Here is a 12,620-nt window from a genome sequence, read left to right on the forward strand (position 1 = left end):
CAGGATAGGTCCGTTTTTGCATGGATTGTAACAAATGGAAGAAAAATAAACTCGCGGCTTTGGCGGAACTACACCTATATAGATGAGCAAGGAGTGGGGTAATTTGTGTAGGGTTCCAGCGTGGTGTAGGATATGTTCAGCAGAGTTTTGGATGAACAAGTATATGGACGGTGCAGGATGGGAGGTTAGCCCGCTGCACAGTGACATAGTTGGCTCGGGATGTGAAAAACGCATGGATGAAGGTTTCCACATCTGATGGAGTGAGGCAAGATTGGAGGCAGCGAAAATACGGAGGTTGGATGTTGTTGATCTTTGTTATGGAGTGATACATTTGTATCAAGAATAGAATTCGGATCTTTAGGGTACTGAGTCTAATTCTGAACTAACGGCCATAGTGGGGATTGGTATTGGTGGCCAGGACACAACATTTGTGGCTATTATTAAAGGTTATACTTTTGGACTTGCCAATGCTTGCTTAGAGAAAAGTTTGGCAAATAGTCTGATAACACAGGGAGGGGATCGAGAGAGGTGATCGAGAATTAAAACCGCAGTCATCAATGTATATGTAAAAGCTGATCCCATATCTGTGGATCAAAGATTCAATGGGAAGCATATAGATGGCGAATAATGGAGGGACAGGATACATCCTTTGCATTATTCAATTGTAATGGTGTTGCGGGACATGGGGGAGGGGGGTGAAGCCGTTGCTAGTGATTCTCTGTCTCCATTCAGATAGGTAAAGGTGGACACAAACAAGGGAAGTCCCAACAAGAGACCACTGTCAGAGCAATGAAGTGGCGACGGATGGATGAGAGGACAGAGAGTCTGGAGCTGATGAATGCATGATTGAAGGTTTCAGAGCCAGATGGGCGAAGGGAGCAGCAGGTGCCGGCGATGTTGGTCGATGGTGCTGAAAGTAGGCGTCTTCTGTAATGGAGAGGATATGAGTCCGGAAACTCATGTCAGAGAGGAATAGGGATCAGAGGTTATAAAACATCATATTCAGCCTGAGACAATAGCAAGTGATATGGATGGAATTGGTGAAAAGGTTATCGAATTTGTGGTGGGTGCAGAGATAATTGCTTTGATGCTGGCAAAATTTAATTGGAGAATATTGCAGCTAATGCAAAACTTTTCAGTCAGATAACAGAGAGGTAATGGAGGGTGGAGAGAGCTGGAGCTGGGAGATGTTATTGCAGTTATACAGGGCCTTAGTGAGGCCTTACCTGGAATATTGTGTTCAGTTTTGGTCTCCTAATCTGAGGAAGAACGTTCTTGCTACTGAGAGAGTGCAGCGAAGGTTCACCAGACTGATTCCCGTGATGGCAGGACTGACATATGAGGAGAGACTGGATCAACTGGGCCTGTATTCACTGGATTTTAGAAGTCGGAGAGGGGCTGGGGGGTGGACATCAGGGGGTGTTCGGCATTTGGGAAGGATTCTGACGGGGCGGGTTTTGTGTGGGGGGCGTGTTCCCGGTGTTGGGTGGGTCCAGAGTCAAGGGAGGGCATGCGCTTGGGATGAGGCAGTGTGGGGCTGGGATGGGAGGGACTTCTTCACTCAGGGAGTTGTTGGCCTGTGGGGTTCCCTGCCGCGGATAGTTGATGATGCCAGTTCATTGGATGTGTTCGGGAGGGAGTTGGATGTGGTACTTGCGGCTAGGGGTGTCAGGGGATGTGGAGGGGGCGTGGCGGGAGGTGCTGGGGTGGGTGATCAGCCATGATCTTGTTGAATGGCGGTGCAGGCTCGATGGGCCGAATGGCCTACTCTTGCACCTATTTTCTATGTTTCTCTGTTTCTACGTTAGCAGACATGTGGAAAAAGAGCCCAGGTCTTCAGATGATGTCACAAAGGGCAGCATGTAGATGAGGAACAGGAGAGGGAAATAATGGACAGTTCGGAGCTCAGGAGTTGACGGTGCAGGTGTGGTAAGAGAATCCATTGCTGTAGACGCTGTGACTACGATCAGATCGATTAGACCAGTACAGAGTTAAGATAGTCCCATTGAAAGGGGCCAGAGTCAGAGGTATGGAGAGGTCATGGTGAATTGCTGCATGTTTGGAGGAGAGGATGGAGATAGAGGGCGTTGAGGCCATGGAGGTGGTTAAACGCCCTGAAGAGAATCTTAATTTAAGGCCTTGGTGGACGGAGAGGCAATGAAGGTCTGTGAGGGCGAGGGTCATGGGCGATTAGGAACTGGGGAGGGATGGATAACGACAGCTGAGTTTTGAATCGTTTGACATTGATGGAGGGTGGGGAGTTGGCGACCAAGAGTGAACTGGAGGAATGGAGTCAGAAGGTGGCACAGTTCTGATTTTACTGGAGCCGTTAACCAATGTGGAATTGACACCTTGCGTTAAAATAGCGGAGAGAATAAAGTGAATGGTCGTGGTTGAGATTCCGTTCCCTAATATCATGCACCATAATTTCTGGGCTCCAATTCTGAAAATGGTCTTTAAATGTCCCTGTGTCAGAGACTGAATCTTCATAATTGAACAATGAAACTGCAGGGACAGAGTGAAAAGGGTCTGTCTGTGTCCATGGATTCACTGTACACTGCTGGGAAATCGGTAACATTTATAAATAAATCGGCAGGAGTGAAAATGGTCAGTACAAGTACATGAAAACTGCAGATGAAGCCGCTCATTATTGTTGGTTCAGTATTGTATGAACAGAACTTCAGCCTTATTCCCAAGAGAGGTCTGATCTTGGTAACATACTGCGACTTTGAGATGTTTGATTGTTATTCACCGCGTTATTTTCATCAGAGTCAAAAGTCCTGATATAATGTGTTTGTTCAAGTGACTGAAACTAATAACAGTCATCAGGGGTGCAGCAATGTCAGTGGAGACTTACCCCCGTATAAATCACGGCCCATTGCAATGTATCAGCTCAGAGTGTCTGCCGGAGCAGGGGATTCCACTCCAACAGAAGTCGCAGCTCCTGACAGATATGGGGTATCCATTAATCTTTCAGGTAGAAGAGATTTATTATCCTGTTCTTGCAGCTGTTGGAGTTCCTGGTAAGCTGATATCTCAACAGTCAGTTATGTAAATCTTTGTTGAATTTGCTACTGTGATTGGTAATCTTTTACTCGCTGCATGTTTTACACAGTCACCTGTTCTGTTCCAGCAGTGAATGGTGAGATGTATCTTTCTCTGCTCTTTCTGTATTGAATTGACTGCTTTATATCTACAACGATCGCTGTGTACCCAACCTTCGAGAATGTTAGTACCTTATTATCTGTACTGAAAGTATTGGAATCAGGAGTCTGGGCTAAGAGCAAGTATCAGACCATCAGTTATTTTTCTCAGTCGACAGAAGCTTCTTGACCTGCCGAATATCTCCAGCATTTTATGTTTTATATCACACCTTCAGAAACAAGAGTTTCATGTTGTGAGCTAACCTGTCCTGGAATATTATTAATGAATGTGTTTCCAGTGATTGAAATTAGACAGCTCATGGTATCCGTGTTAGATGGAGGGCTGCAATTTAAAATAATAGGATCATGTTTGCTGCATGTATTGTAGACGAAGGGAATTGTTTAGGTAAGTAGAATGATAATTGGGTGTTCTATAGAAATAATATGGTTCCATTTAACTGGGAATCCAATAAGTATTGGTTATCACTGTAATGAAATATTATTTCACTGTGTATGTATCTGAATCTGCTTCGGAGGCCTGGCTACTGAACTGAGTTTGCAGCTGTAACCTTCACATCTCGTTCTCTGTTTCAGCGTTCAATGACTGTCACTAACATTCGTTACAAAATGAAATGTTTTGAGGTTATGTGGTCTCAGTTTGCACTTTGTCTGTTGGAATCAGGAACCCTACTATTGATGTAGGAATTACAAGTATCAGCGGTGATGTTGTCATTTTGTTAACAGAACTATCATGCCATCTAGCGCTGCGCTTTAAAATAATAGGATCATGTTTGTTGCATGTATTGGAGACGAAGGGAATTGTTTAGGTGAGTAGACTGATAATTGGGTGTTCTATAGAAATATTAAACTATTCACAGAGGCTTCACCTTTGAACAAACTGACTCTGAGAATAGAAACATTGAACACGTGGAAGGAGAATAGCATGCAGCTGCAGGATGTTTGGATTGAATGGGTTGTGAAAAAGGCATTGAGAAAGTGATTGGAGACAATGCGGAGAGATGGAGAGGAGCGATGGAGAAATAGACTGAGAAGGAAAACTACAGGGAGGGTGAAGGGAAAGAGAGCGAGAAAGAGAGGGAGAGGGTGGGGATAGAGAGAGAGGCAGCTATGTGAATAATGAATCAGATTGAACTGCTGAAATTTCCAGTACAATTAAGATGACAACATGTGCCTTGAAGGTGACATTAGGATGTTGTGATATTGTGAGGGTTTTATTCTGTCGCTATGTGGTCCTCAGTCTGTTTTGGTAAATTGTTATGTTACTTGTTTACTGACTGAACATCTAAAGATAATTGAAATGTTGTATATAATAGAATCCTGCATTTCTTGAGCGTAATACATTATTTGGATACTGCATTTTAAAAACTCTGTCAACTGAATTCAATACAAAACGAGGTTGATTTAATTAACATATTAAATATAATTTTACTTTATAAATTTACAGAATACACTTTGTCACCAACGAGCTGTTACCTGACACCAATGGTTGAAAGTATGAATTGAGTTGTGCTACTGGGATTTATGAATTAGATTTCCTCTAACACTCTGCTGCAGGCTCACTGTGAATCCCAGCCTCTCCTCCCACTGTATTCAATCCCCTGTCTCCTCATCCGCTGCTTCAGTTTGTCCGGTTCCCGCACCCTGTGCTGCAGACTCCCCTCCAGCTCCTACATTACATTTTCCTTGTTTCCCTCCCAATCTTACTCACTAACTCCACCTCCAGCTGCCTCTTACAATCAGACCCTAAACCTTAAACACATTGCCAGGGCTCTCGGCCTTTCCCGGTTTGTGTCAGCCCCTTCGGATCTCTTAACACACAGCAACAAATGCCCCACCCTCTCCACAAACCTTCCCGACATTTAATGTCTTTCCTCCTCCGTCTGGAGATAAAATCCGGTTTAACCCGTTGCATTCGCGCTCCATAAAACCCCTTCTCATTTCCCCACCGGCACTGTGCAGTCAATCGTTCCTTCCAATAGATCCGGTGCTCAATTTATTCGCTTTCTGTACTGATTTCTGAATGCACTATTGATAAATCTGTTTGAAACGTTTCTCTGCCCGAAAGCACTGCCCAGTTCCAGAATCAGCTTCCACCGTTCGATGCAGCAACAAAATCGAAAATTTCACCCAAATTTCGTCGAAATGTTGCTTTGGCACCAGGTCTGATCAGTAATTTCTCTGCTTCCTTTTCTCTCCATTCTTTCTTGTTAACTTGGTGGCGATTGTGATCCTGTCCCGTGGAAAGTGCGGTCTCTCCAAATGTATCACTCGCTACCTGGTAGGAATGGCATGCGCCGATCTCCTGGTCATTATATCTGATCCAATATTAGGGGGGATTCGTCTGATTTATTTCCCATTATCATTCCTGGACATTACTCCCGTTTGCAGTCTCATTGAAGCCATGGTTTTTTCTAGCACGATGGTTTCTGTCTGGTTAACAGTCGCTTTCACTTTTGACCGATTTGTGGCCATTTGTTGTGAGAAGCTGAAAACAAAATACTGCACCGAGAGAACAGCGGCTGTGGTTATCGGAACAGTGAGTGTGCTGAGCTGTTTAGAGTGTGCCCCCTGGTATTTTGCAAGTGCACCTTACTCTATAATTGATAATGTATCCTGGAGTTGTCAGCTTAAACCGAGTTACTATACGTCCCTCGCATGGACCGCATTTGTCTTGTTTCACCGCATTTTAACACCTTGCGTTCCATTCTTTATAATTTTGCTGCTCAATGTTCTGACGGTCAGACGTATTTTAGTGGCCAGTAGAGTCCGCAGGGAACACCGGGGCCGCAGCAATGGAGAGAATCACAAGGATATAGAGATGTTGAACCGTAGGAAATCCATCACTTTACTCTTCAGTATAACCGGCAGTTTTATACTGTTATGGACGACAGAGGTTGTAGTTTACATTTACCAGAGAATTACAAATATTTATCCTTTCTCCTTCACTGATCCTCTTTATACCACAGAAAGCGTGGCAGGGTTACTTCAGCTTCTCAGTTCCTGCACCAACACGTGTATTTATGTGCTGACACAAACTAAATTCAGAGAGGAGCTGCAGAACGTGGTGAAATATCCAATCAATCTAATTCTTAAATTAGTGAAACCATAGAAAGCACAAAGATTCGAAACACTCGAACATAATCCCATTTCATTATTGATCTCATGCACTCTGCACTGGATGGAAAATATATTTTGCTTTCGGAGCACAGCGTCTTAAAATGGCTCTAAATCTGAATTTGTTAATATATTTTAATGATAATTGGAACCATTAAGGCGAACTCGCTCCAATGACGACACATGATTTGTTTCTAAAAAGACGGCACGAAAGAGCTCACCTGGATATGCAGTAAATGACCACCCTGCAGGTGAAGGAAAATAGGCAAACCCGCCAATCACAGTCACTGCTGGGGTCCTGATAAGAATGGGGGCACTGCGGAGAAATGAGAGAGAAACACATGGATGGACAGACAGAGAGGTAGGCAGATAGACAGAGGGATGGAACACTGGACTCACCAGAGGCGGGTCGGGACTCGGACCGCCAGGACTGTGCTTATCATTTCACTTTATTTATCTCTGTCTGTCGGTGAATTTTTCTCTTTCTCCATTTCTGTTCATCTCTCCCTTTCCAAGACTATCTGTCTGTTATAAATTCCATGTCTGTAACTGTTTTATTTCTTGCTCCCGCAAACCGGTGGCTGCTTAACTTTTTCTGTCGCTCTCTGTCTCTCTCTATCATTATCCGTCCCACCATGTCTCTCTCTCTCTCTCTCTCTAAAACTCGTTCCCTCTCTCTCTCTCTCTCTCTATCTCTCTTATGTCTGTCTGTCTATCTCTTTATTTATCTATCTGTCCCTCTGTCTGTCTACATCTCTGTCTCTGTCTCTTTCTCGCTCTGTCTCTCTCTCTCTTTATATAAATATATATATATATAGTGGACATCTGTCTCTCCATCTCCCTATCACTCCATGTATCTACCTCTCTCTCTCTTCATCTCTATCCCTCCGTCTCTCTTTTTATACATGCCTCTCTCCCGCTCTTCAACTCTGTCCATCTTCCTCTCCCTTTCCATATCTCTCTCTCTCTCTTGCTACTTACTCCATTTGTCTCTTTCCATTTGCATCTCTCTCTCGCTCTCTGTCTCTCTCGCTCTCTCTATTTCTCTCTCCCTCTCTCGATGGAGATAGAGATATAGAAAGAGGTAGAGGGAGATGGAGAGTGGTACAGAGATGACGGATGAAGTAGACATGGAGGAAGATGCAGAGGGAGATGGAGAAATATGAAGTGATACAAGAAGGTAGAGAGAGAAGGAGGAAGAGGTAGAGATGGAGGAAAAGAGAGAGAGAAGTGGAGATAGCTAGAGAGTAATGGAGGTAGATGTAGAGGGAAATGGAAAATGTGTTGGGACAAATGGAGAAGGGTTAGAGAGAGATGGAGAAAGTGGTAGGGAGAGATGGTGAAAGAGTTAGGGAGAGATGGTGAACGAGGGTGTAAAAGCTGGAGGAAGAGTTACAGAGATGGCGAAGGAGAAAGTAACAGATGAAGGAAGAGGTAGAGAGAGAAGGAAAAGTGGTAGCGGTGGAGGAAGAGGTAGACAGAGGGTGACGGAGATGGCAAAAGCGGTAGAGATAGAAAAAGTAGAGAGAGAGGAATGAGGAGGAAGGGCGATGGAGAAAGAGAAAGAGATGGAGAAAGAGGTAGCGAGAGATGGAGAACGAGTAAGAGAGAGATGCCGAAAGATGTAGAGGGAGATCGAATGAGAGGTACACAGAGATAGAGAAAGGTAGAGAGAGATGGGGAAAGAGGTATAGGGAAATGGAGAATTGTGGAGAGAAATGTATACAGAGGTAGAGAGAGATAGAGGCAGATATTGGGAGATGGGGAAAGGTATAGGGAAATGGAGAATTGTAGAGAGAAATGTATACAGAGGTAGAGAGAGATAGAGACAGAGATATAGGGAGATGGTGAAAGGTAGAGGGAAATGGAGAATTGTAGAGAGAAATGTAAAGAGGTAGAGAGAGATAGAGACAGAGATATAGGGAGATGGTGAAAGGTATAGGGAAATGGAGAATTGTGGAGAGAAATGTATACAGACGTAGAGAGAGATAGAGACAGAGATATAGGGAGATGGGGAAAGGTATAGGGAAATGGAGAATTGTAGAGAGAAATGTATACAGAGGTAGAGAGAGATAGAGACAGAGATATAGGGAGATGGGGAAAGGTATAGGGAAATGGAGAATTGTAGAGAGAAAAGTATACAGAGGTAGAGAGAGATAGAGACAGAGATATAGGGAGATGGGGAAAGGTATAGGAAAATGGAGAATTGTAGAGAGAAATGTATACACAGGTAGAGAGAGATGGAGACAGAGATAGAGGGAGATGGTGAAAGAGGTATAGGGAAATGGAGAATTGTAGAGAGAAATGTATACAGAGGTAGAGAGAGATAGAGACAGAGATATAGGGAGATGGGGAAAGGTATAGGGAAATGGAGAATTGTAGAGAGAAATGTATACAGAGGTAGAGAGAAATAGAGACAGAGATACAGGGAGATGGTGAAAGGTATAGGGAAATGGAGAATTGTAGAGAGAAATGTATACACAGGTAGAGAGAGATAGAGACAGAGATAGAGGGAGATGGTGAAAGAGGTATAGGGAAATGGAGAATTGTAGAGAGAAATGTATACAGAGGTAGAGAGAGATCGAGACAGAGATATAGGGAGATGGGGAAAGGTATAGGGAAATGGAGAATTGTAGAGAGAAATGTATACAGAGGTAGAGAGAGATAGAGACAGAGATACAGGGAGATGGGGAAAGGTATAGGGAAATGGAGAATTGTAGAGAGAAATGTATACAGAGGTAGAGAGAGATAGAGACAGAGATATAGGGAGATGGGGAAAGGTATAGGGAAATGGAGAATTGTAGAGAGAAATGCAGACAGAGATAGAGAGAGATAGAGACAGAGATATAGGGAGATGGTGAAAGGTATAGGGAAATGGAGAATTGTAGACAGAAATGTATACACAGGTAGAGAGAGATAGAGACAGAGATAGAGGGAGATGGTGAAAGAGGTATAGGGAAATGGAGAATTGTAGAGAGAAATGTATACAGAGGTAGAGAGAGATAGAGACAGAGATATAGGGAGATGGTGAAAGGTATAGGTAAATGGAGAATTGTAGAGAGAAATGTATACAGAGGTAGAGAGAGATAGAGACAGAGATACAGGGAGATGGGGAAAGGTATAGGGAAATGGAGAATTGTAGAGAGAAATGTATACAGAGGTAGAGAGAGATAGAGACAGAGATATAGGGAGATGGGGAAAGGTATAGGGAAATGGAGAATTGTAGAGAGAAATGCAGACAGAGATAGAGAGAGATAGAGACAGAGATATAGGGAGATGGTGAAAGGTATAGGGAAATGGAGAATTGTAGAGAGAAATGTATACACAGGTAGAGAGAGATAGAGACAGAGATAGAGGGAGATGGTGAAAGAGGTATAGGGAAACGGAGAATTGTAGAGAGAAATGTATACAGAGGTAGAGAGAGATAGAGACAGAGATATAGGGAGATGGTGAAAGGTATAGGTAAATGGAGAATTGTAGAGAGAAATGTATACAGAGGTAGAGAGAGATAGAGACAGAGATACAGGGAGATATGGAAAGGTATAGGGAAATGGAGAATTGTAGAGAGAAATGTATACAGAGGTAGAGAGAGACAGAGACAGAGATATAGGGAGATGGGGAAAGGTATAGGGAAATGGAGAATTGTAGAGAGAAATGTATACACAGGTAGAGAGAGATAGAGACAGAGATAGAGGGAGATGGGGAAAGAGGTACAGAGAGATGGAGAAAGAGGAAGAAGAGAAGTAAGGAGAGAGTGAGAAATAGGTAAAGACAAATGGAAGAGGAGGTAGAGGGAGAGATGGAGAAAGAGGCAGAGAGAGATGAGGAAAGAAGATGGAGAAATAGGTAAAAAGTAGAAAGGGTTAAAAAAGTTGTAAGAGGTAGAACGAGGGAGATGTGGAAGCTGAGAGCTGGGTGTAGAAAGCAATATGTAGGGACTGGTATGCGGAGTGAGTTTGCATTGTAGGGAAGAAGAAACGGGGGTTATACTGCACGCTGGTGGAAAGCTCCGTGTATAATCAACCAAGGGCTCCCTCGCCGCCTGTCTTCCCTATTTTAGCTAGGCAATCTTTCAGTCTCCAGCTTCCCCTCTGACCGTCCTGCGTTCCAAGTGTAGTCAGGGAAGGGGAATATACAGATTCACTTTAGTTTAACTCGGAGCTGGACTGCCCTATGGGATCAGTGCAGTGACGGGGTAACATAGCACAACCTATCTACAAGTCCAGAAAACAAACCGTATCGAGGAAATAAAGCTCCTTTTGTACATTACCCAATCAGACTCCTGCGCCGCTTGACGTTGTGACTGTAATCAGAGGGATAACGGTTCGAATCTTCGATCTTTCCAAACCGCCCTAGTTAGGACAATCGGTCAATGAGTAATTCTCCTCATTGCTCCCCCCAGACACATCAGGACCCACCTCACATATACAGCCCACATTCTGTTCCGGGAGTGGTCAGGAGGTGTAGGGGACGAGACCGCTGTATATTGCATTTAACATCTGTATTCGCCCGTTGTCTCTTGCTGGCTGTTGTAAAATCGGCCTGGTTAGTCTTCACAGTAAGAAGGTGGACCAAGAAGTTCGGCACACACATTAACGGTAGCCGTACTCTCTCTGACTTTCTCTTTACAGGATCTATCTATTCCAGTGAGGTGTAAGATTGTATAACAATTATTCTTCTGTACAGTATCTGGCTCTCCCAGTGTGGATTTGGACTTTGTAATAAGTGCACCTGTGTACACTGCGTGCCTGTCAGAGTAAGGCATCAGAATATGTAAGATGTTGTCAACGTATACATTGTGTATCGTTCCCAATGTGGACTCGGACTCTGGAACATGTGTCCCTGTGTACTGTGTGTTTCTCCCAGTGAGGGGTCAGACTGTGTAACAAGTGTCCCTGTGTACATTATGTGTCTCCCAGTGAGGAGTCAGACTGTGTAACAAGTGTCCCTGTGTACAGTGTGTCTCTCCCAGTAAGGGGTCAGACTGTGTAACAAGTGTCACTGTGTACAGTGTGTGTCTCCCAGTGAGGAGTCAGACTGTGTAACAAGTGTCCCTGTGTAGAGTGTGTCTCTCCCAGTGAGGAGTCAGACTGTGTAATAAGTGTCGCTGTGTACAGTGTGTGTCTCCCAGTGAGGAAACAGACTGTGTAATAAGTGTCGCTGTGTACAGTGTGTGTCTCCCAGTGAGGAGTCAGACTGTGTAACAAATGTCGCTGTGTACATTATGTGTCTCCCGGTGAGGAGTCAGACTCTGTAACAATTGTCCCTACAAACCTCCTCTGACCTTGCTCATCCTCGATTTTAATCGCTCGACATTGCCGCCCATATATTCAGCTGCCAAGGCCGTAAACTCTGTAGTTCCCTCCTTAACCCTTTTCACAGCTCTAACTCTCCCTCCTCCTCATTTAAACGCTTCTTAAAACGCACTTGTTTCACCAAGCATTTGGTCGTTTATCCTAAAGTGTCTATGTGGCTGTGTACATTTTCTATATGATAATTGCCCTGTGAGGATTCATTACATTATAGCTGCTCTATAAATGCAAGTTGTTGTCCCAGTATTGTGTTAATAAAACTCCGACGCTTACTGCAGCTCACGCCAGGTCTCATTAAAAACTGGCTTCGTTGTTTGAATATATTAAATGAAATTCCTCAAAAGTAAATCCCACCTTCTCCAAACGACACTGTAAATACGATCTGTATATCTATTGAACTGGTTCGATCTTACTCGGGAGGCTGGATATGCAATTTGCACAAGGTAGTGAGACTGAGTGTGAGCAAAAGAGCGCAGATGGGACTCTGTAAATGCCGCCCCACAGGAAACGGAAAATGGCCCACATGAACCTGTCGTTAATGCTCAACATAATGCTGCAGCAAAATAGCTTCCAATGTGTCATGTATTCAACTGTCAGTTTAACCCATGTTTTAGCTGACCTAAGTTGTTAACCTTGAGAACATTGACCACAACGGGGTGAACTTGTGGGAGACACTCCTAACCTGGACTTTCAGGTATAAAAGGGGAAGCACCACCCACCTTCATCACTTGAGGTCTTGGTAATAAAGGTAACTGGTCACAGAGTGACCTTCTCTCAAGTATGGGCCTCGTGTGCATTTATACTGTATAGTAAGGACATTTCATTGGCGACGAGAAACTGGGATTTAAACCACGCGAGCATGGCCACCAGCAGCACAGAAGAGAGGTACTGTGTTGGTGATGATTGGGACGACTTTATTGAGAGACTGCAGCAAAGTTTTGTCACTGAGGAATGGTTGAGACAGGATTCGGCCGACAAACGCAGGTCTCATCTCCTGACGGTTTGTGGATCCAGAACATACTCCCTGATG

At 44.0% G+C, this 12,620-nt stretch overlaps 1 protein-coding gene across 1 annotated transcript; it reads left to right on the forward strand.

The window, feature by feature from the left end:
* Positions 1-2,953: 2,953 nt before the first annotated feature.
* Positions 2,954-6,273, forward strand: LOC139255452 (probable G-protein coupled receptor 139). The gene is made up of 3 exons (XM_070873932.1): positions 2,954-3,027; positions 4,002-4,033; positions 5,360-6,273. The coding sequence occupies exons 1-3, from the start codon at positions 2,954-2,956 to the stop codon at positions 6,271-6,273; spliced, it is 1,020 nt and encodes a 339-aa protein (XP_070730033.1).
* Positions 6,274-12,620: the final 6,347 nt, after the last annotated feature.

This window comes from Pristiophorus japonicus, unplaced genomic scaffold (assembly GCF_044704955.1).
Source record: "Pristiophorus japonicus isolate sPriJap1 unplaced genomic scaffold, sPriJap1.hap1 HAP1_SCAFFOLD_61, whole genome shotgun sequence".
Lineage (NCBI taxonomy): Eukaryota > Metazoa > Chordata > Chondrichthyes > Pristiophoridae > Pristiophorus > Pristiophorus japonicus.